This window comes from Candoia aspera, chromosome 3, assembly GCF_035149785.1.
Source record: "Candoia aspera isolate rCanAsp1 chromosome 3, rCanAsp1.hap2, whole genome shotgun sequence".
NCBI classification, from domain to species: Eukaryota; Metazoa; Chordata; class Lepidosauria; order Squamata; family Boidae; genus Candoia; species Candoia aspera.
This window is the reverse complement of record NC_086155.1, coordinates 74,715,884-74,740,530: the sequence shown is the minus strand read 5'-3', so window position 1 is coordinate 74,740,530 and position 24,647 is coordinate 74,715,884. Positions and strand designations below refer to the sequence as shown.

The 24,647-nt window shown below is 38.4% G+C and overlaps 1 protein-coding gene across 2 annotated transcripts in view; it reads left to right on the top strand.

Annotated features, from left to right (window-relative positions):
• The first annotated feature begins 1,122 nt into the window (after positions 1-1,122).
• The window catches only part of SLC44A5 (solute carrier family 44 member 5), a 181,204-nt gene continuing 157,679 nt past the window's right edge, over positions 1,123-24,647 (top strand). For both annotated transcript variants that reach the window (XM_063298135.1, XM_063298134.1), the window contains exon 1: positions 1,123-1,323. In XM_063298135.1, coding sequence (XP_063154205.1) covers positions 1,287-1,323 — 37 coding nt within the window. In that variant the 5' untranslated portion in view covers positions 1,123-1,286. The remainder of the gene's footprint in view (positions 1,324-24,647) is intronic.

Below are 24,647 nucleotides of genomic sequence, written 5' to 3'. Positions count from 1 at the left end.
CACAGAAAGCTTACACCATAATAAAACTCGTTAGACTTTATGTTGCCAGAATGCTTCTTGGTGTTTTACATTATCTTATATATTATACTTGAAATGTAGGTCAGACTCTATCATTCTATCCTCCTCAGCTTGATCTGAAATACTTTTGTTTAGAGTTTAGATAATAAGTGTTATTAGTTTGCTATTTGAACCTCCATCCATAGAATTTTGACAAGGCCTCCTGGAAGGCAGCAAATAGAAGATTTAAGCCACGCAAGCGATCTCCGTGATACAACAAAGAGAAAAACCAGAATATCAGCACGAGAGGCAAAGGACAGCTCCGGAACCAGAAAAAAAATGCAAACTTTCCTCCGGCAATTTTCCAAGTGGAAAGAGCGCAGATAAGACCGTCTATTTTGCACTGCCCACAGGCGGCAGATAATTTCCAAAAAATATAGTTGACGTGCCCAAAGTTGCTGATTTCACTCAAAGTCACTCCTGAAGTTGGATATAAATCTCTGAAGATTTCTAAAGCAGAGATTCCCTCCGGCCCCTAGTCTACGGTGCGAGAAAGAAAGAAAATCCGCGCAATGATGCCTACAATCCAAACCTCGTCTCTTCCCCCCGAATTTCGGAAAACAACGTAAACAAAACGGGGGAGGGGGCGGCTGGATCACATGCGTTTTATTCCCACCCACCGGCAGCAATAACACCAAGCCCACAGCTACCGCAGCTGGAGCGAAGTTCTGGTCTCCGCTCCCGCCTGAAGTTAGCGAGACGCTCCCCGCACGAAGGGAGGAGTTTGTGGCGCCCTCCCGGGGTTGTTGGTGCGCTCTGGCTCGCTGCATATGGATAGAGGGGCGGGCTGAAGCTGGGGGGCAGTCCCACGTGCCCCCTCCTCCTCCGCATGCCTGCGAAGGCCGAGGAGGCTTTTAGCAACTGCGGCTGCCAGCGCCGCCGCTGCCACCTCTCGGAGAGCTCGCCTCGGTATTTACTCGCAGCAGCTCCTCTGCCTTAAACGCTGCTTTCAAGCGCCGCTTGGAGAGCGGGAGGCACAAGGGGGGAGCGGGCTGTCGCTCTTGGGCGCAAGAGAAGTGCGGCGAGAGGAGGAGGAGGAGGAGGAGGAGGAAGAGGAGTGGGGGGGGAGAAAAAGAAGCACCTGGGGCTTGGCTGCTGGTGTCGCGCCGTTCCTTCCGAACCCCTCCGCCCGCCTCACATGCCATTACAGCAACAAAGAGCACGCTGAGCAGCGGGCGGAGAGGTGCCCTGGCTCCAAGCTCCGTCAGCCCGGAAGACGGCGGAGGACCATGGCTAGGAAGGGGGACACCTCTGTCTCTCCTTATGGTAAGTCGGGGTGAAGAAGGTGGGGGAATGTTGCCGGCTGCAAAGGCACAGCAGCTCGGGCTGAGAAGCGCGCTCTGCGCCGCAGCCCAGTCCGGGCGGCGGGCTCGGTATTTTGGCCTGTTTCAGCACGCGCATCCGGCTGCCGGAGTTTTTTGCCTTCGGGAGAGAAAGCAAGCAATGGACGCCCCGTTTCGGCCACCCGCTCCCCCCTCCCCCACGGGTGCTCTGGCCTCCCCCTCCTCCGCCAAGGGCGGCTTGTTGCTGCGTCCTTGAGGAGGTCGGAAAGTTGGGGCTCAGGCTGCGGGAGGCCGGTGGGGGAAAGAGAGGAGGAGAACTCCGGTGTTTTTCGTCCTTTCTCTCAGGCACGCGGGCTCGACTGAGGAGAAAGAGGAGGAAGCCTCGGGTGCAGGTGCAGCAGCGTCGCTTTGTCTACCTCCCCGGGGAGGGAGGTGGTCTTAGAATTGTTCGCCAGTTCTGGCCACGAGGTCTGGGCAGGCATGGGCCAGTGGCTGGTTGAGGAGAAGGGTCCTTGGTCGGAGGCTTGAGATAAGGTAGATGTGAGGCGGAATGCCTCTGGCTGGGGACTTAGCAATTTCGGAGAGGGAGAGGGAGGGAGAGGGAGAGAGCGATTTTTATAAGCCCCCTCCCCCGGCTAGCTGAAGAGGATGGAGGTATACTTCACCTCCGGGGCAGCGCTTCTTGTGTGGGTGCTCGCAAGATAACAAGGAAAACGCTGTTGCTGGGACTGACCGACTGCTCCCTTTGCTCTGACTGGATGGAAACTATTCCTGTTGAATCTAGGAGTTGAGGAAGATAAATCTGGGGGCAGAAGTGGGGTGAAATGAAACGGGGGGGGGCGGACTGGAATCTTTTGAGCATGAAAAGCAAATGATGTAGTAGTGGGGTGGGGTATGGGCTGTTAGAGACATCTAGTGACTCTTGAAGAAAGAGCCAGTGAATCAGGGATGTGGGATTTGGCAACAGCCCTTCAGGGACTTGGAACGGGCTCAGTGGAGTTCTGGAACCAAAGGCTATGGAATAGTAGCAATAAATAGTTGTCATTCATAGCCACTCTTTGTGTCTACACAAAGGTAAAGACTAGCCTTCTTTGCTGTTAATTTAAGTGCTCATTAGGGGAAGAATACATGTGTAGAAAACTGGGATGCAGTAAGATCAGGGTCTGTGTAGGCATCCTGTATCATTTGCAATTCAGAGGCAGTGTATAGATGGATCTGTGTTCTGTGTAATTTGCAATGTAGCCAGACAGGTTTTGCCTTGAGTATAACACGATGCCTTTAAAATCCCCATTCAGAATCAGTGAAATTTGTTAAAATATTTCCTTCTATTCTCCAGTTTAGACCAATGCCAAAAGTCAGTCTTGTCCCAAATATCTTATAAAATATATTTATGTTTGGCTTTGTATTTTTGATTTAATCAAAAAATAACACATTCTGCTTTACTGCAATAGGAATGACAATATCTGACACTATTAAACCATGCTCAGGATCTGTAGATATCAAAAGTGATAAATGGATTTTAAAGATGATTGTGTGATTGGTTCTCATATCTTTGGCATAACAAAAGTGAAAATGAAGTCACAAAAATATAGTGGTTGTTACTAATTTTCCTTTGGAAAAAAAAGAGAAGCAACTATTTTACCAGAGTTTTCTCAATGGTTCATATCTTTCTTTGTTCACAATGACAAGGCATATTTCAGCTACTTGATTGCATACCATATAGCATCTTACAAATAATACCTACGGTACTGCCTACATTTCTATGGAAGTCTTGAGATTTGATTAAAAACACAGTAGTGAAAAAAAAGCTAAAATAGATACATTTTTATACTATCACCTTGCTTTCTTATGCCCCATTTTTGCATGTCTGAATATTTATGAGTCGTGTACTATGATATATAGCAGTCTTAACTTTTTGTGTAAGGGTTCTTACATGAATTACATACAAATAAGAGCTGGGTTTTCCATAAGGATGTAGTATGTCTCATGAATATAAGATGCTGCCTTGCATTGAATTATTTTTTATTTTATTTGTATCCTGCTTTTATTTGTACAACTCAAAGCTGTGCACATAACCTCACCACCTCCTATTTTCCCCACAATGACTCACAGTAAGGTGGGTTGGGCTGAAAGGGAATGACAGGCCAATAGTTACCCAGCTGGCTTTCATGCATATGGGAAGACTAGAACTCACAGTCTCCTAGTGTCTAGTCCAGAGCCTTAACCACTACACCAAACTGGCTCCCAGTTATATATAACTCCTGCTATATACTTTGACAGACAGTGGTTCTTATGGTATCTGGTGGGAGATTTCTCATCACTTTCTAACTATTTAACTGGAGATACCAGGGACTGAACTATTGAGTTTTGGTTCTTCCCTATCATTTGAATAAAAACCATGCAATCAACTGTTTATTATAGGATGAAGTCAGTCTGTGGAAGATTCCTGTCTATGGAAGATGTATCTGTACAGCTTATACACAAAATTATCTTAGGAGCAACCTGAAATAATATGGTTATGTACTGAAGTATACAGACTCTTCTGGAAAGAAATTATACAAACGATCAGTTTGTGCCATGTAGATTCACAAGAAAATCATTCAGATAGAAAGTGTAGCAATTTAATGAAGAGTCCTCTGTCACTTAGAGACATTTTGTTTTCCTCTAGCTTCTCCTTTTCCTATTCCTTCCTATGGCCCATATTGCTCCATACCTCTGATGATGTGGGGTTTAATTTACAGAGGTATGGAGCAATATGGGCCATAGGAAGGAATAGGAAAAGGAGAAGCTAGAGGAAAACAAAATGTCTCTAAGTGACAGAGGACTCTTCATTAAATTGCTACACTTTCTATCTGAATGATTTTCTTGTGAATCTACAAGGTTTATGCTATAATAACAAGGTTAGATTTTTAAGACACCAAGTATTGATGCTTCTGCGGCAACAAAATCACGTGACTATCTTTAGAAATTGTAACACAGCTTTCCTTAGCCTCAGTGGCATCCATGATTGTGTTGTGTAAAAAAGAAGATGGTGTCCATGACTGCATGACAGAAACCCCACTTTTTTTTTTACATGTGTCATGTGCATGACCCACATAAAAAAGGGGAGCAAGGCATTGATGGCAGAGTTGGAGCTACCATCTTGCTTTTCTGACCCCTTCCATGGACACCCCTGTTTCGTGTGATTTATTTATTTATTAATCAAATTTATCACCTCCCATCTTCCCCCAAGGAGGGACTCTGGGCAGTTTATAATAAAATGAGGAATTAAAACTCAATCTTGCTTTGATCCTTGTGGCAAATAGGTGTCAGCATCTCTAACTCTGAAAAATAAGACAACCTGTCAGGCACCTCTTGTCATACATTTCAGAAGTAAAGTACCATCATCCATGATTACTAATAATGTTCCTTTCATTTTCTTAAAAATCAGATTCATGGGTAACCCAAAGGTTTGGCATGTGAGACCTTTTGCCAGCTTAACTAAAATAACACAATTCAGTTCTTTGGAGTATATCTGTTAAAGACCAAGAAGTTAAGAAACTGCACTGTTTTAAATAAGATGAAAGATTTAATAACCTAAAACATATCAGGAATTTGAATTTGGAGGTATACTTTATCAGTGCAGCATTCAGGGAGGCCTCTTGGATTTTCACATTATCCTTTGAGTTCTCTCAGTTGATTCTTGGCTAACAATTTGAATACAAACTTCAACAGTTTTTTTTTTTACTACAGCAGAATAAAGACCAGGTTAGGGACAGATCCATGGAGAAAATCTATCTATGTGGTCACTAAGAGTTGACACCAACTTGATGGCACATAATCAATCAACTCTTACAGAAGGAAATTTAAACTAACCAATGATGCCTGAGACTCACTTGTCCTAATCATTAAGGTTGCATAATGCTTCAGATTCAAAGGTAACACACTGTGTCACAGCATCTGGGCACAGCTGTAGTACCTGTTTGAAATTGCTTAAAGTGGCCACCTGCTGTACTCTGAAGCACCTTTTAGCTTTCAAATCCAAAGTGTTGCAAAGCTAATTTCTTCAGTATCTATTAAGACAAATTTGAATAATAAGAGAAAGTGAAAGGTGTAGATTTTATATGAATATGTCATCTTATTTTCATTGTTTCTGGACACAGAACAGAAAGGGTTAGGGGAACTTAGACTCATCCCAGTGTAAAGCCTTGGCAGAAGCTTGACTGCACTGCAAATCTAGCTGTATTGTATCCATTATCTAGCATCGTCTATTTTTTTCCAATACTTTGGATGCAGCTGTCAGTGTGCAGAGAGGACTTGATTTTAAGAGCATCTTTCCACAAGATGATAGTAGCATTTTAAAAAAAGGTGAAGGCAGAAACATGGTTTGTTTTTCAGAATGAGCGTTCTGTATAATGTGTTAATTACCATCCATTTATTGATTTCTTTCATTTGTTTATAGCTGTTGAAATGGGCTTTTTTACAAACAGGCCATAGAGCTTCAGCTAAAACATTCATGGTTTTTTGTTGGCTGTAACTAATGACTTTCCTTCTCAAGTTATTACTGTGACTGTTGGCTGACTCTTTGGATAGCATTTATTTGATACTTGTCTGGCTATTTACAATGCAAAACAGTCAATTGATATCTGAGAAGATATGCACAAAAGGCTTTTGTAAAGTTGTAAAGATTTCCTTTACATTCTCATCTCTGATATATAACTTATTTTAGACACACACTTATGCTTCAGACACACATACTTCTCAGGAATGAGCATTTTATACTGCAATGCCTTAATGTCCTTTAAGTGTGCAATGTACTAGAAAATTTTCACTTGAGATGTTTACAGTAAAAAGAAAATATGCATTTATCAGAGCAAAGTTTTTAAACAATTAGCATTCCAACTGCTGGGAGTATTCTACTGGTGTAATTATATGCCTTGTTTTGCGTATTGGTGTAGATAAACTGTACAATCACATGGAAATTTCTCACATTACTTTTCCTGTACACCTTATTATTATACTTTTGGAAATTAATAACATATTCTGGAGGTTCCAAGAATCTAAACAACTAATGCTTGTTTTCAGAAGTTACAAAAAAACCCCTATTCCATTGTAGTAAGATATTTGTATACTTCAAAAATTTAAATAGGGAGTTGTGAGTGGTGAACAATACAAATAATTAGATACCTGTCTATAAGCACCTACATTTATTTATTTCAACTGTTATGATAAGACTCTGCTAGTTCAAATGTACCTTAAATCAATGTAGCATTTGGTTTTTGAAATAAGCTTGCCATGACAAAACTTATTATCAAACTGACTTATTTCCAGTTGTGTAACAAGAGAAACACTTGGTAGAAATTATCTACTTAATTACCTCCTGTACATATGTCTGATAATTTATAATCAGTTATCAGTTTATGCAGGATTGAAATGTTCATAAGTACTTATTCACATTTAGCTCACTTTAATTCATTAACCAAACGAATGTAGATTATAGTGATTTTTTTTTACAGCTGGTCCTATTTTTACAAAATAGTGCCATCCAGTGCTAATTTTATATTCTTATGCCATCAAGGAGTTGTACTATAGATGGCTGTTTGTTTTAATTGGTAGTATAAGTGGTGCCATGGACATCTGTACAGTTTATTTAGTTAGGATTTAAAACATATCATAAAGTGCTTTTACAGTAGAATTTATTTTAAGGGGAAGATTTTTTAAAAATAGCAATTCAGTTTTTGTTAAGTCTATTGTGAACAATTTTTAGATCAATAGGGGGACTATTAGGACTGAAAATGGAGTTCTGTGTACAAATCCCAGCTGAGAATTATTGCAAGCCAGTCATGCTGTTAGCTTCGGTTCTCTATTATAAAATGAGAATGAAAATAGATTTTTACTGAGGTTTTAGGAATACAAAAGATCTTGTGTGTTCCTCTTTTCTCTCAATCAATAGTTTGACAATAAATCTAATTTTTACTCTTGATATTATTAACAGGCACTTGAGGGGAACAGTTGCCCACTGATTTTTTTTAATCAGCTGGGATGTGAAACATCCCTGAAGTTCATTTAACTTTAGAGAACTTAAAATAACAATCAGATGTGAAAAAGGAAGAATGGAGTGAAACTGAGGGCTGTCACTTCAAAAGTCCTGTTGGCCCATGCAGCAAGAGTGGTGGTGTGACTATCAGGCTTTATTTTTTAATCAACCCATCAAAACTATCAGGGATAAAATTATCTATACAAATTCCAGGTCTTTAGAGAATGTATTTGCTGTTCTGCATCCCTATAACAACTTGTTTTGAGGCCTATATCTAGTATGGGCACTGCCAGGATTATTTATTTAATTAATTTATATGCCACTGTTTTCAAGGAATTGACTCATAGTGGTTTACAGCAAAAACATACCCACAGTAAGGTACAAAAAAAAATCTGTGATAACAGGACTCAGATGGATACAGCGTTAAAAGGCAGAGTTGAAATTGTTAGGAATAGAGTTGTCATTCTGAATAGCTAGATACTTGGACTAGAAAGTACACAAAGATTCAAGGACATAGTTGTGATGAAATACTTTTATTGCAGATACTTGAAGAACAATGCTTTAGAAAACCAGCTACTGGAAACTCTAGGATTTAAGCCCTATTTATTAGCAGTTCCCAGATTCAAACCTAGGTCTATTTTTCCTGTCCTTACATTTTAATGGCTTGAGCACTGCTCAGATTCAATGGGAGAAGAGATTGGCACCAGGGCATTATTTTAACAGACCAGTCTGGTCTCAGGTTCTCTGATTTTCCCATCTTTTTGCCCTCTGTTCGTTCATAGAGCTGTTAATGGCTGTAATTAGAACTTCAGGGAAAAAGTGCCCTCACCAGATTTTAGTTTCTGTACTGTAATTTTAAGTTTGGGGAGAAAAAAAATCTAAATAAATCCTGCTTTATGTTATATGGTTCCAAGTAGAGGACTAAGGGTACTGTCAAACAAGGATGCTTGTAAAACTGAGGAGTTCCCAAATATTTTGGACAGTTGGACAGATTTTGAGAACCCATTAGGTATAATGCATGACTAGTCATAAGACTGTCTTTTTTCTGGGGAGATGGGTACATTCACAGTACTGGGCTCTAGCCACATATTACATGTATTTATATATTTATAATAAGCAAGTGTGTTAATAATGGAATATATGTATAAGCATTCACAACAAACTATGGTGATGAAAAAATGATGAAAAACGCATTGAACATAGTGACCCAAGTCCTATCCTTTGTATTTTTGTTGTGATGTTATGTCAAGTATGTAAGTCATGTGGATTGTACTACATCATTGTGACAGACATAATTCTGCCTTTGCCTTCCCCTAAGGAGGCTATAAATAAATGTATCATTTTACAAATTATTCAGTTTGTGAAGTTTTTGCATTTCTTCACATCAGTGGGGAATTATTAGATTTCAGTAGCTAAGTAAAAGAAACTTGTTCTTTTTTTGAGTACTAGCTTAACTACTGTACAAAAAGAACCACATTTGTAGGGCTAGAAGTCTGCAAGGGGTGATCTAATGAAATGCAGTGACATTTTGGAAATATTATAATCTATTGTAAATTTGTATTTTAGACATGTTTAAAGCATGGAATATGTAAATGTCTGGTATAAACTTCCAAAAGCGATTATGCAGACGACGAGTAACTTAATAGATTCTCTTATAAGTATGCAGTTAGGGATACTGAAATGCATATATCCTTTCAGGAATATTTCATATTTGGTAATTTAAAAGAATAAAGCATCTGGTATATAGTAGGTTAATAAAATATTAATTAGTGTTACATATTATTTAAAATGATGATGTTTTTTATAGCCTAGAGGCTTTTGTTCTATGTAAGATATAGAATCTGAATAACAGTTATGGACTGTTTGTTATGAACTCAGTTGTGAAATGAATTAAAAAGTAAGCAAGGATTTTATTATAGCAAATTGTGTTAATTTTATGAGGATTATACACCTGAGCAGGATTGCAGGAGGGAGGGACGGAGAAAGAAAGGGCTATAGTCAGCATTTAGATATATGACATTTTGTTCCTATTCTGGTTAAAAATGTGCAGAAACCATAGCAAAATGGATAAAAATACAGAATATTTATATTTGGTCCTCTGTGAATGTTAGTTTAGCTTCTTTCTGGCTGGACTGGAACCCCAGAAGGAGCTTGGTCCATCTCACAACAAGCTCAGAGATAATCTGTTCCAATTTGTAAACTTGTAAATTACATTATGAACAATTATATTTCACAATGAATGAATGATTTATGAGAGGGCCCAATGACCAGAGAAAGACTATAAAAACTAATAAAACTGAAGAATTATTCTAGTAAAAGATTGAAGTAAAATATATTTAGTGTGGAGAAAGGGGGGAAAGAAAAATAGATCAAAGGAGAGGAATGGAAAGTTAGATAAACCAATTAAATGAATGAGGACCAAGGGAAAATTGATCGGGTAAGAAGGGGGATGATGATGATGAAGAAGAAGAAGAAGAAGGGAAATCAGTTGATCACAATTCAGTGGTGGGGAAGAACTTCATTCCCCATTTATGGCTACAGTCTGGCAAGCAATGAATAATTGTCTGTGATAACAAACAAATACAGATCTTTTCCCACCCTCTAAAAGTTTCAATTGGAGCAACAGATGATTCTCTGATTGTCAGGGTTATTCCAAGTTGAAATTTAATCTATCACTGAATCCACTGCTTCCCCACCAAAGCATTTAACATTAGTAAGCTTTGAAAAATTTTAAAGTCCATCCTTCCACTTTCTAGTATAGTTTCCAAGGCAACTACCTGTCTTTTGCTGGGTAGAGAAGTACTTAACTATTGTGGGACAGTGCTTTCGGGAGGATTTGGAATCAGATGGAGCAGTAATGGACATCTCTCCTACCTTGAATGAATAAAAAATTATGGCAAGTTGTCCTATTCCACAGATTCAAGCTTTGTTTCAAGTTGGAGTGTGATGCTATTATATATGTCAGCGGGGAAAAACTCCCAAAAGAATTCCAATCCACAAGGTTCGATGATACAGAGAAAAGTTTATTTGTAACGCATTTGCAAAGGCAGGTTCCCTCCATGCAGGTGCAGGAAAGAACAAAGAACAAGGTTAACACAAAACTTTTATACCCTATCTGTCCTCCCCCTCCTATGAGGGCTCAGCTCACAATCTTCCTTTTTTCTTCCAAGCAGGCAACATTATCTCATACATTTTTGCACTATCTTCTAAACTTATGGTTTTGTGGGATGATTCTGCAGATCCTCCCTCATCCTTGTTTTGAGGTTTCAAAGTCTATCTCTACTAAAACACATAGTTCTATCGGCAAACCATCCTACACACAATCAGCTACAAATTCTTAACCTAAGCAATCTTATCTACACACCCACATCTTAGTTTCAGACATTCAAGGTTCAGGGTCCGTTCACCACCTGTAGCTAGCTTTTCGCTTAGTCATGAGTTTGAGGCACCTTCAGGGGATGTTCTTCACTCCCCCCCCCTCACATATATTAGTATTGTACAGGTAGTCCTTGACTTACGGCCATTCATTTAGCAACCATTCAAAGTTACAGCAGTGCTGAAAAAAGTGACTGATGACAAGTCCTCACACTTATAACCATCACAGCATTCCCGCAGTCACATGATCAAAATTGGGAGCTTGGCAGCTGACATGTATTTATGATGGTTGTAGCATCCCAGGGTCACCTGTTCACCATTTGCAAGCTTCCCAGCCAGCTTCTGTCAACCAAAATCAATGGCATGATTCACTTAATGGTCACATGTTTTGCTTAATGACCATTGCAAAAATGGTGTAAAATTGGGTGCAGTCATGTGATGTCTCACTTAATGACTGTACCACTTCTTGATGAATTTTCTGGTCCCTACTGAGGGACGTGGTGGCGCTGCGGTTTAAACCGCTGAGCTTGCCGATCAGAAGGTCGACGGTTCAAATCCGCGTGATGGGGTGAGCTCCTGTTGCTAGTCCCAGCTCCTGCCAACCTAGCAATTTGAAAACATGCAAATGTGAGTAGATTAATAGGTACCGCTTCGGCGGGCAGGTAATGGCATTTCGTGTAGTCATGCCGGCCACATGACCACGGAACTGTCTACGGACAAACGCCGGCTCTTCGGCTTTGAAACGGAGATGAGCACCGCCCCCTAGAGTCAGACATGACTGGACTTAATGTCAAGGGAAACCTTTACCTTTACTGTGGTTATAAGCTGAGGACTACCTGTATACTTTTCTTACAAGCAAGTTTTCATTTTTAAAATGTGGGCATATATGCAGTGTTAGAAATGCTGTTGAACACATATTGGGGATAAGCATTATTTGATCTTAAATTTCAGCTGAGATGACAAAAGTAGGCTATTCTAAATTTTAGTGAATATTGCTCTTTTTCTGGGCATTTTTTTCCCTTTAAAAATATGAGGAAGTAACGCAATAGAAGGAATGTTTCTAATGACTATGCATGGAATTTGGTCTTCTGTAAGTGGAAGGACTTCATTTAGTGAAGGCTTCTGATAAACATTTCTGCTGTTATAAGACATTTTTATCTGCTTTCTGTGAAATCCTGCATGTTGCCATTCCAAATCTATATGGTAGGTTGGATGATGGTATGGATGCAACACGAGAGATGATCCTTGGGCAGGGGGAAATGGGGAGCTGAGAATGAAGATAGCTTTCTACTGAGTAAATCAGCAGCAGCAGAAAAGGGAATGCTCCCAAATGATGCTCTTTATCTCACGGCAGAAATAACTGCATCTGCATTCCAGAAAAGCAGATAATAACCATTGTTGGCCATATATACAACAAATGGCATTCATCTTGAACACCACAGTCTTCTCCAACCCACTTTTTCCTGATTTAATTTTTTAATGCTGGATTTTGCATTTCTGCAGGATAAAATCTGCTTTTGTATTCATCTATTGGGCATGTCCCAGTTTCATCCTTGCTTTTGATTTTGAGTTGGAAAGAGTAGACCTATGTACAAATATTGTAGTTGTTGCCAACAGTGTGTGATATAATTACTGTTCTTTGGCTATGGAGGCACCATGAAAATAATTTTATAGAACCATTCCGTGTGAGTAATGATAATGGAAAAGATACTTTTCGAGTGCAAAAGTATTCTGCAGAAAGATATTTTAATATTAGCTGAAGCATTCTGGCCTCCATAGATGTTTGGTACAAAAATCTCCTCTCTCTATTTCAGATAGTTGATATCTTTGTCATAATTAACACAGCTTAGTATTAGCACTGGAGTAGGTGTGAGTGCCACTGATATCCATAATACTGCTTTAATTTAACTGCTATCAAAATTGCAATTACTGTATAGGCTACAATATTTTATACTCTTACCCTTTCCCAGGAATAAGGACACACTAAGTGGGACTTCCTGCATGAGAAGGATGGGGCTGCATATTTACCATTATTAATATCTTGGGCTAGATCCAATATTGTGCAATGGATTTCTATTCATGTAACAAAACTTCCCCTTCCCCTCTGCTTTTCTGAGTGCCTCAAAATCTGCTCAAGGGTAATAAATAGGAGGACAGGTGATGCCTGCATGTTGGTACTATAGATTTGGATGAAACATTCCTTTTATAATCAATTTGATACTAAAAAGTCTTGTAATAAGCTTACAATTACTGTTAGCGGGTTCACATTAACTTCCATTCAAAAGGGACAGAAGAAAATAAAGAGTTCTATAATAATTTTTAAACATTTTAAAAGTTCAGTAAAGGCTTTACAACATAATTTTTAAGACATTTTGTTGTTGTTGTTGAATGAACTAGTCACCCTTGAATCATAACAATGATGGTTTTTGCTAGTCAAATTTACAAGAAAATATACAAATAGAAATTATTACTGTCTTATGTGGAACAGTCTGGAATCTGAGTGGCATGGAATTAGAATGGGGTATACTATGGGGACTTTGGCGTGGGGGTTCTGTTTCGTTCATCAACCTATTAGGGGTTTCACAGGAAGGCAGAGGGAAAGTGTCATCACATATACCATGATAACATTTCATAATGATAGGAATTATGTAATGTACATCATTTGCACTGTGCTATCAAGATGAGACTAAGGCCAATTGCAATATATGCATAATTTGTGGGATGATGTCATGATATGTGAGGTCATCGTGACCTCTACCAGACATCTATGCTACTTCTATCAAAAAATACCTCATATTTTCAGATTGTCCATTTGTCCTCTACCTGGCATCAGATTGCTGAACTGCAAATAAGCTTTCATCCTGACATTTAATTTTCATTGCCCACTTTTCGGCAGCAGTTATCTCTAAAGTGTTTTTGAATATGGATCTGATCACTACCTATATGGTGGACCACTCAAAGACTCAGAAAACTGTAAAGCAGCCTTTCTGAACCTTGTTGATGTATTATACTCAGCTCCATAATAACAGCTAATGTAGTCAAATAAGTTGGTCTTAAGACATAGAGAAGACACAAGGTTAATAATGTAAGATTGTCTTAAGAGTGTTAGTTGTTGTAATGGGCAGAAGGAATAAGCTTGAGGAACAGCAGGCAGAGCCTCAACCAAGATAACAGTCAGATAAAAGAAATCTGAGTGTGGGCCAGAACTGTAACCTGAGTAATTGTTTCAGACAAGACCCTTCCTAGTTCTCATGAAGACAAAGGGAAGGAGGAGGGAAGTATATTCAGACTTGCAAGATTGATGTCAGCATTTCAAGGTAGACCAGACTAGGAAAACAAAGTCATGCATGCTAATACTACTTTTATTATAATGTTATAGTAACAGAATCTTGCACCAGCTTAAAATTTTTAAGCTCCGCTGTTTTCAGAAGGGAATATGTAAGCATATACTGTATACTGTATAAGTATTGTCTGCTTGAATAAGTAAGGCTGAAAAACACCTAACTGTGAATTTACCCACTTATGTATTTTATTCTTCTATGTGTTATGTAACAAGTATGTTATGTAAATATATATTATGTAACATAACAAGTTATGTGTTATATAGCTTAATCCTATGTATAACTCTCAGATGTGCACCCAGTAGGAGTTACTGCATTGTAAGTAGGCAAGGATTGTACTATACTATACTAAATCAATATAATATATGATCAGTAAACTTGCCTATCAGGGTTTGTTTGTTTATTTGTTTGTTTGTTTTGTATTGTATATTTTGGAAGAGAAATAAAAACTAAAGTTGGTAATACAAACTAATTTTCATTGCCCACTTTTCAGCAGCAGTTATCTCTAAAGTGTTTTTGAATATGGATCTGATCACTACCTATATGGTGGACCACTCAAAGACTCAGAAAACTGTAAAGCAGCCTTTCTGAACCTTGTTGATGTATTATACTCAGCTCCATAATAACAGTTAATGTAGTCGAATAAGTTGGTCTTACACACACACTCACACACACAATGTACCACTGGTATGAATTCTAAATGTGCCTCATGCACTTTAATGCCATCAGTCTTGAGCTAGTACATCTGTAGTTATCAGTCTCACACATGTGCAGCCAAACCACAAGAAGCTTATCTGGATTTGTATGAATTTTAAGTTTTGTGCCAAAGCTGTGTTCTCCCAGTATAAAATTAACTATTGTTTCAGAATGTGAAAGTTCATTACTTTGTGGGAGGAAGCAAAAAAATGTTTTAGCCTCTGTCAGGCTGATGTTTACTTCTTATCATTATCGTTACAGATGCAACGTATTTTTTTCATAGAAATATCGCTTGTTTTGTTTTACATGTATAATATCCCTGTATGAAGATACTTTGTCTAGAATCAATTTATAGATCTTGTGCTATAACATATTTTGCTTTCTTGTAATTCTGTTCCTCTTCCTAACAGGGACTTCCTGTGGTTCATAGGAATATCATTTGGTCCACCAGAAAAAATCTTCAAACTGGTACTAACTATGAGGGCCCTTACTTGACTTATGGAACCCAAGGCATTCTTGAATGTTGTCAGAGAAATTCCCAGAAACCAGAGCAAGTTATCCTGTTGATGCCCTTGTCGATCTATGATATGGGCTATTGACACAGTTACCCCTGAGTGACTTGTCTGGCACTGCAGAGCACCAGAATTCTCCCTAGTTTTCTGGGCAACTGCAGACAATGAAAGAGGGCAGAAAAGTGCTAGAGTGCAAATGATAAAGACTTTTAGGCCAACCAGACATAAATTAATGCATACAGTCATGCCTATTGCATTGCACTGAGGACGTTGCATTCTTTAAATGGCCATCAAGCAGAGAACTATGCCAGTTACTGCCCAGTCACAGAAGTCCTCTTTTTATCAAGGTGGTTCCTGTGCAAGTGCAGTTGTTCTTGGAAGAGACTGTGTGGGTTCTAGCTTAGTTTTCAGAAAGAATCTGCATGAAATATAAAGGGAATGTGACTGTTGATTCTGCCTTTGATACCTTTAAACACAGTATTCCCCAGCTTGTCTTTGTGAGTTGGAGTCAGTATTTTTGTTATTATAATGCAGCTTCTGGTTTTAGACATCATATCAAAAAGTACATTGGTGGGTTTGTTTGTTTGTTTGTTTTTGGTGCCTTCAAGTCAGTGTTGACTCCTGGTGACTGCATGAACTAATCACTGCAGTTTTCTTGGCAAGGTTTTGGGAAATGGTTTGCCATTGCCGCCTTCTTAGGGCTGAGAGTGAGTGACTGGCCCAAGGTCACTCAGCTGACTTAGATAACCCTATTTATGATCTGGCAACTTTGCTCTGGGATGCCAAAGAGCAACTATTTAATCCCCAGGGCTATTTAACATCTATATAGTGATACTTGTTATCAGGAGTTTTGGGGCTCCATGTAGAAAGAAAATAAGATGGCCTTGACAGAGATAAGCCAGATATGTTCCCAAAACAATGATGTGAAAAGCCTGACTCAAGTCCAAAACAATCTGAGGGAAGGAGGAAATGCCCCAGACAGATACCTTCTTAGTTTCACAGGAATATAAGAGGGAGCGGGAAGTAAAGCACAGTCAGACTTGCAAGATTCCGTTATAATAGTCTATCTTAATAAAAGTAATTTTAGACTTCCCTGGAGTCTGTTTCTTAGTCTGGTCTACATCGTAGGGCTGACACTGGGTGTCATCAATATGCCTATGATACTCAGCAATTTTCTCCATAACTTTTGAACTAAAAGAGGATACACATGTTCTGAATTAGTATCTATTTGAAATGATGGGGTGGATGATGGTTAAGAAACAAAATTTAATCTTGACAATATGGAGATCTTGTGAGTGGGTGGCTCCCAGGTATGGGAATTTGCTGTTCTCAATATGGTTACAGTTCGTCAGAATGGAGAGATTCATACTTGGTGTCTACTCTGAGATCCTTCACAGTCAGTAGCTCAAGTAACCACCATGGCTTAAAATGGCTACTACCAGTTTCAGTTGAGATACCATCTGTGACCTTTCTTAGACTGGGACTATCTACTATTGTTTATGCATTAGTGGTCTCACGCTTAGATTACTATCATGCATCTTGCAGGCCTATCATTGCGCTTGTCTGGAAGTTGCAGGTGGTACAGAATATAGAACTACCCTTGTTCTTAGTTCAGAAGCAGCAGGTGGTACAGGTTGCTAATTGGAACATCTAGCTTAGCACATATAACACCTTGTGAAACAAAAGGACTAACTACTATTTAGCCACCAAGCCACATCCCAGGGTTTTAGATATTACTACAGCCCTCAGTCACTTACGTCCAAGATAACTGATGTATACCTTTGCTGTTGTACACAATCCTACTCAGTTGCTGAGTTTTGTTATGTTAGCTGAGAACTGCAGGGTGCCATCATGCAGTTGCTTGTGGGCAGGTTTTCTCTGGTGGTGCCTACCCTCTGGAATACTCTCTGAATGAGATGTGTTGAATACTTTTTTCCTTCTGGCTTTTTTTCCCCCTCCCAATTTTGACTCTATTATTATTTAAATTTTAAGTAGTTTTTATTGTGTGCTTTATATTTTATAAACTGAAATGCATCTGTATAGGAAATAGCATAAATAAATGAATCAATGTCATCCAGATAAATAAATAACTTTTTTCATCTAGGGTAATAATTCTGTATTAGCTTAGAGGCCTTCGTTTAGATACTCATGTACATAGTCCTTTTCTTTTTTTTTTTTGAAAAAGTATAAATTATGATGCTTCTCTTCAGCTGTACTCTAAAGTAATTTAGTACTGTTTCAGAATTTTGAATAGGAGGGTGAGTTTTAAAATAAAGTATTAAAGATTGGGGTCTGAGGAAGATGTGGTTCTTCTGCCTGAACAATAAAAAGAGAGCCATTTGCCATTCATATTCTCCTCTAAGTCTGTAATATTTAGCTGCTTGCACTATAGCCTATGCAGGTAGTCCTTGGTTAACGATGGTAATTGTAACTGGAATTTCTACTGCTCAGTGACGCGGTCATAAAGTGTGATGTCATTTGACCACACTGCTTAGTAATAGCAGTTCTGGCAGTTCAGGTTGCCATCATTAAGCAAATCCTGTGCTGTCATTAAGTGCAACATCACATGGTCAGCATTTGTGACCTCCTGCCAGCTTCCCCATTGACTTTGCTTGTCGGAAGCCAGCAGTGAAAGTTGCAAATGGTGATCACGTGACCGCAGGGCACTGCAACATTGTAATTGTAAGCTGGTCACATGACCACAGGGATGCTGTGACCATCATAAATATGAGGACCGGCCTTAAGTACCATTCGTTCAGTACCACTGTAAGTTTGAACGGTCACTGAACAAGTGTTTGTTAAGTGAGGATAACCTGCAATCATATATAGTAGATGGTCCAGAACATAATCGGCTTCTCCCATCAGTCATCCTAGTACCTTTCAGCAGCCTTTGTAGGTCAGGGTGGCAAGTTATCTGTTTATTTTGTTTGTGTCTAAGGTATTGTACCTTCATTGCTCCTCTGCCATGATCTCGGAGTAGAGAAGAAAAGGACAAATAAATAAGCCAGTCAACTCACATTTGTATTTATTTATTTTTTTCATACTAAGCTTGCAAGGTCAAAGAGTAATTGAGGAGAGAGAAGCAGTTTTACCACTCATTTTGTTATGGCAAAAAATGAAGCTTGGATTTTCTCACTCGATACACCAAAATGGTTAATAATTATGCATTTATGATGTTCAGATAGACATAGTTGTTTTTCCATTATTGTTCCACTGATAGTTCAAATATCAAAATATAAAGGTAACAGACTATTTGTTTAGAACTGAGGATTCAAAAATGGATCAAAGTTCAGGAAGATTGCTAGAAAGTTCCTTGAGCAACCTGCCATCTTAAAGAGAAAAAAATGATCTTTTCTTTTTCAGAAGTACCTCCTTCTTGTAGAAAGTTTTAAAATTCAGCCGAAATTCCAGTGTGTCAGCTAAGAAACCAGGCATCAGTAGGACATAATCCCCATGTCAATTTCAATCTCTCTGTTGTAAACAACAAAGTGACCATAAACCTATGTTGAGTTTTCCATATTGAAATAAAGCTCCTTTCTTTGCATTTTCATTTTCCATCCATTAATCTTTTATCAAGAGATAGGGTTACCAATTGATGCTGACTTTAAGCAAATGGCTGTGGATGAATGGGAAAAGCTAGGTAGATCAATCACAATGAATAAATCCACATTTTATCTTTTTTTTTCCTAGTGTAATATTATCCTTCTCTAAATGCATACCAGACTGCTATGTTGTTACTAAGTGATTCTAAGAATCCTAGAGAATGTAGATTGAAAAATGCATTGATACATTTAAAGAAAAAATCACAAGACAGCAATGCAAGTCTTGTGATTTTTCCTTTTCTCCTTTTCTCTTAGTCAGATGACCTAGATTCAGAGTTTAGGAAATACGAAGATCAAAAAAGGAGGCAACCTGTATTTCTGCAGAAATTTCAAAACCAGAGGTCCTACCGCTCTTCCTAAGGATTCTGGGAATGTAATTCAGCAATATCTGGAATGCCACAAGTTACAGTATATAACCTGTTCTGGCAACTGTGTTATATAGCAAATGCTTTAGACCAGTGGTTCTCAGTGTTGTCTGGAGACCCCTGGGAGTCCCTGAGAATCGTTCAGGAGGTCTATGAAGTCAAATAAATATTTTAAAATTTCTCAGTTTTAATTTATAATACAGTAAACATCAATAGATATAACCCATGTAAAACAAAGTTTTGGGCTCCACAATCATTTTTAGGATGTAAAGGGGCCTTGAGAGCAAAATGTTGGAGAACCATTGCTCTAGATCAGGTGTTGGCAAACCTTTTCAGCCCACCAGCAAGGAGGCCACTGATAGGCCACCATCACCACACAGGATGCCCCACCCCTTGCCCCAAGAGCTTGGCTGAGGCTAGGCCTGGTGATCTGCTGCCCATCCATCCAATCTTAGATTGTGGGCCATACAAAAGCAGGCAGGCTGGATTTGGCCCATGGGCAGCAGTTTGCCAACCTCTGTTCTAGACTCTGGAAAACTTTTTGAAAGTTACTTAGACCTTGAAACTTTGATCCCTTCATCTAAGATTTAACTTACAAGTTTTCCTTTCCCTGACAAGAAATTGTTTGAACAATCTAGCTATTATTGAATTAGTAGAAATTGAAGAATTTTTTTCCTTTGGTTTGTCCAAAGTCCTTATTTTGCCCCCTTCAGTTCACTAAAGATCAGAAAGGAAGAATAATGCAAGCTTTGTCTTATAATGACTTGAACCATCACTGGTACAATAGAGTGATTAATACATGACCTTCTCTCTCCCATGAGTTTGAGGCTAGTCAAACTTCCCATTGAAGTGGGAAGGAGCAGCATATCAAATAGGTGATATGATACCACTGGTCAGCACAGCTTTCTCTATGGAAATTGGAGGCAGGGACTTTTTAGTAGTATGGCCCAATTCTGCACATTTTCTGCACAGATCGTTGAGTTTTAGCTAAAATTGTAAGTGGATTTTTAGGTTCACCATTCTGGCTCCTTTGCAGGAATGGTGATATGTCAGTAAAATATATTGGAGAGAAAAAATTGTATAGTAGTCAATCTTTTATCCATACTTCTCAGAGTAGGCATATAAAGTGTTTTTAGTTTTTCAGATACTTTAGATGCTTCTCTCTCTCCCTTCAGAATGCTGAAAGAAATAGTGAGATTTTACTTTGACAGTTTCAATTTGGTATGTCAGATTGGCTCATTCCTGGGTATTTTTCAGTGATTGGTATGGCTTTGAATTCACTGCTTGCAAACACATTTGTGCACAGATACCACATGTCTCTAAAATGTCCTGTTTTAGGCCTGCATGTTAGGAATACCAGCAAGAATTGTTCTGCTGGTAGATTTTCACCTGTAGATCCAGTTCTATCCTTCTAGCAAGTGGGCAGATCTGTCCCATTCTAAACCCTCAGCCAGAAAAACTGAGGATTTAAGATAGGTCTATCAGTTTCTGCTGTGTTATTCAACACAATACTGGCGCTAAACAAGTACGTTTTTGTTCTTCCATTTTTGTTGTTCATGAAGTTTTATTTTGATCTAAAAATTTGCCAAAACTACTTTGCACTAGCATTACTTTCTCATGTCAGAATTAGGTGAAAAGGTAGTCAAGAAAGCATGATTGTATGGAAACAATATGTTTATACTATACTATATTATATGAGAGCCAGTTTGGTCTCATGGTTAAGGCACCAGGCTAGAAGCTGGGAGACGGTGAGTTTGTCCCACCTTTGGTATGAAACTATCTGGGTGACCTTGGGCCAATCACTCTTTCTCAGCCCTAGGAAGGAGGCAATAGCAAACCACTTTGAAATCTTGCCAAAAAACTGCAGGGACTTGTCTAGGCAGTTGCCAGGAGTCAACACTGACTTGAAAGTGCGTACACACACACAGACACACACACCCTTACTATATTGTATTGTATTGTATTGTATTGTATTGTATTGTATTGTATTGTATTGTATTGTATTGTATTACACTACACTACACTACACTACACTACACTACACTACACTACACTACACTACACTACACTACACTACACTACAGCTCTGGCGTGGGCTGGTCCATGAAGTCACGAAGAGTTGGAAGTGACTAAACGAATAAACAACAACACACTACACTACTATACACTATACTATGTTACAATATTATATCACACATACATGTTACACACACATACCTATACCTTTGTTTAGATGACTAAATTCATTTGATATTAGGTCAACCTAGGGAAACTTGGAACCTAGGGAAACTTGGAAGTTGAATGGGGCATTGTAAGGAATATTAGCTAGCATCTCATGCACATGGATTCAGTACTAGAGAAGTGTGAATAAAATAGATGTTTCCCCATTCAGTGTGGGTAAATTCTAATTTTTGTTCACTGGAGATTTATGTTAATGGTATTCCTCTAAATTCAAGAAACCATTGATTTTAGTATGTTGTTCATCTATAAAGTCAATTGTGTAAGCTTATTACAAAGGCATTAAATTGCATTATTATTAATAGAATTGCTTCTAATGCCCAATTATAGTTTTAGAATAATAGCCATGTAGTACTTGCAAGTTGTGTTATTGCATTACTAGGCATTCTTTATCACTGGGGCTTCTTCACAATTCTTCACAATTCTTCATACTTCCCCCTTCCAAAATATTCGCTTACCATATTTACCACTTTGGAGAAAGCATTTGTATGACTATTTCTGTCATTTAAAATGATCAATTTGGGAAGATATGTATTATTGCTTCAGAGTTATACCACATTTAAAAAGTATGCCTTGTTGTTTATTCGTTTAGTCGCATCCGACTCTTCGTGACTTCAAAAAAGTATGCCTAGGTATAGAATAACATATTTTATTTATAGGAGCTAGATAATTGTTTCAAGGGTATGACTAACTGTCCCCTGGTTCACCCTTTCTGAACTTGGGAATGCAATTCCTTAAGCCATGCTGACCAGGAATTTGCAGTTCCAATGTATCTCAAGGGTTCCAGCTAGTAGAACTGTTCGTCAACTCTTTTGGTTGATGAACAGCATACTCAAATGCTGTTCATAGTTCTATATTAAGTGCTCCATGGGCAGAAAGGTTAGATGCCAATAGAAAAAAATCTATTAGATAGAAAAAATCTGTTCCAGTGTTAGCAAAAATGTGAAAATGATCTCTGTATATGATTATTTTGATCTGTTATAAGTTTGGTCTGAATTAAATATTATAACTTAAAAACCAAATAAATACTTTATCATTTCCTAAAGCACAAGACCAGTGCCAGTTGTACAAATACTGTAAGCAACAGCTTGGACTGGCATATTTTAAGAGTATAGGACTGAGAAAGAAATCAGAGTTTGTCAGAAGGAATTGATATGGTGAAGTATCGTGTATGTAGAAACAGCAAAGCTGAAATAGTGAAAGAAAGAAAATAGAAAAAAATATTTTATATTTAGTATGTCTGGTGAGAGAGAGACAGAAAGCAATCTCATCTTTTCCAGGTAACAGCAGAAGAAAGGAAGGTGTGTGTGTGTGTGTGTGTGTGTGTTTAGCACGTCAAGCTATTATGTTACAAGACAGTTAATACAAAGAAGGACTTAGTAGGAGGAGAGCAATGTTAGTCTGTGATAGCGAAAAAATCAGGAGTCTGGTAGCACCTTTTCAGACTAAAAATATTTATTAAAAGGAATGAGTTTTGGGGATTTAGTAATACAATAAATATCAAGGAATACATGATGAACAGAATAGTTGCTTCTACATGGTGATGCTGAGGATTATATAGATTTGAACAGTACTAAAATTGTGTTCATATAATTGTCTCATTCTTGCTATTAATAATTGGATTGTCATTTTAATTTCTAAAAAGTGCATTGGATGGGAATGTGAATGTAACACCTGTTTGCAACACCTTAACATCTTTTGGAGATTGAATCAGAAGTGTTGCCCCAGCCCTAATTAATACTCCTTTTCCATTTCCTCTTCCACTGTCTTTAGTTTCTGCTGCAATCTGTAATTCTGTCTGTCTGGTTCAGTTTGTCTTCTGCATGTGAGTGACAGTCTTTTTGGTTTCATTTCATTTCCTCCCATTCAAGATCTTGGCTCTTGGAGAAAGAAGCGTATCCATTACTAAAGTACTGAGGAGCTTGTGGATAGAGTCCGAACCTATACAAAGATCCATAATGAGAAGCTTGGGGGGGGGGAATCTCAAAGTATGCAATTAAATGTTAGTTTTTAGAGGAAACAGTAGAACCAATTCCCTTCATCTTATTCCAAAGAGGGTATAGGATCAATAGCTTTGAAAGGCTCCAAACAGAGATTCTACTATACTTAGCGGGCAAAAGGGAATAATATCCAGGAACACTGAATCTTTAGGGAGAAGGAGGAAACAAATTACTTGTTGATAGAAGAGGATTCTGGAGAGAAGAGAAGTGGTGAGTGGGGAAAAGGATAAATGGAGAGAAAAGAATTCAGTATACAGAAGAATCTGTTCTTGCTTATGTCTGCAATCTTTGATGTAAAGAATGCAACACAATCAACCACAAATAGCTATATTCAGATATGGTCTTCAAAGAACTGTTAACAAAGTGAAATATTATTATGTAAAACTAAGTGACTACATAAGAAAGTTTACCCCTTGTTCTCTCTTTTCTGAACCCTCTCTGCTTTTTCTTGCATCCCTCTTCTCCTTAAGTCCCAAGGCTACTGACTGTTACTCTGTATCAACTGACAAATTGAAATGCCCGGAGAAGCCAGTTTAATTATATTGTCAGTTTAAAAAATAAATCCAATTGTATCGTACTTTTTGGTTGATATGCCATCTCAGCAAAGCACTGCAGTCAACATTCCACAACATTTCCTTTTACTGCTTCAGATATATAACATAGAGTCAGTTTGGTGTAGTGGTTAAGGCACCAGGCTAGAAATCTGGAGACTGGGAGTTCTAGTCTGGCTTAGGCACGAAGCCAGCTGGGTAACTTTGAGCCAGTCACACTCTCTCAGTCCTAGGAAGCTGGCAATGGCAAACCACTTCTGAAATTTTGCCAAAAAAACTGCAGGGGCTTATCCAGACAGTTGCCAGAAGCCAAGACTGACTCAAAGGCACACCCAACCTCAAATATAACATTGTGGTATATTATTATAATCCTTTTTGAACACCTCCCCTTCAAATTTATATTTAATCTTCCTGCTGACATTTGTGGCCTATTTTGTCATTTTCTTTCCAATATAATGCATTTTTCAGATCCAATACAACTTTATGTGATGTGTTCCACTTCTTATGAAATGCAAGGTTTTTACAAATCAGGGAAGCTCTTTCTGATACTTCATGGCTGATAACTGGCAGTCATAGGAATTTATGTTATATTTGAAATATTTTTTGTTTAT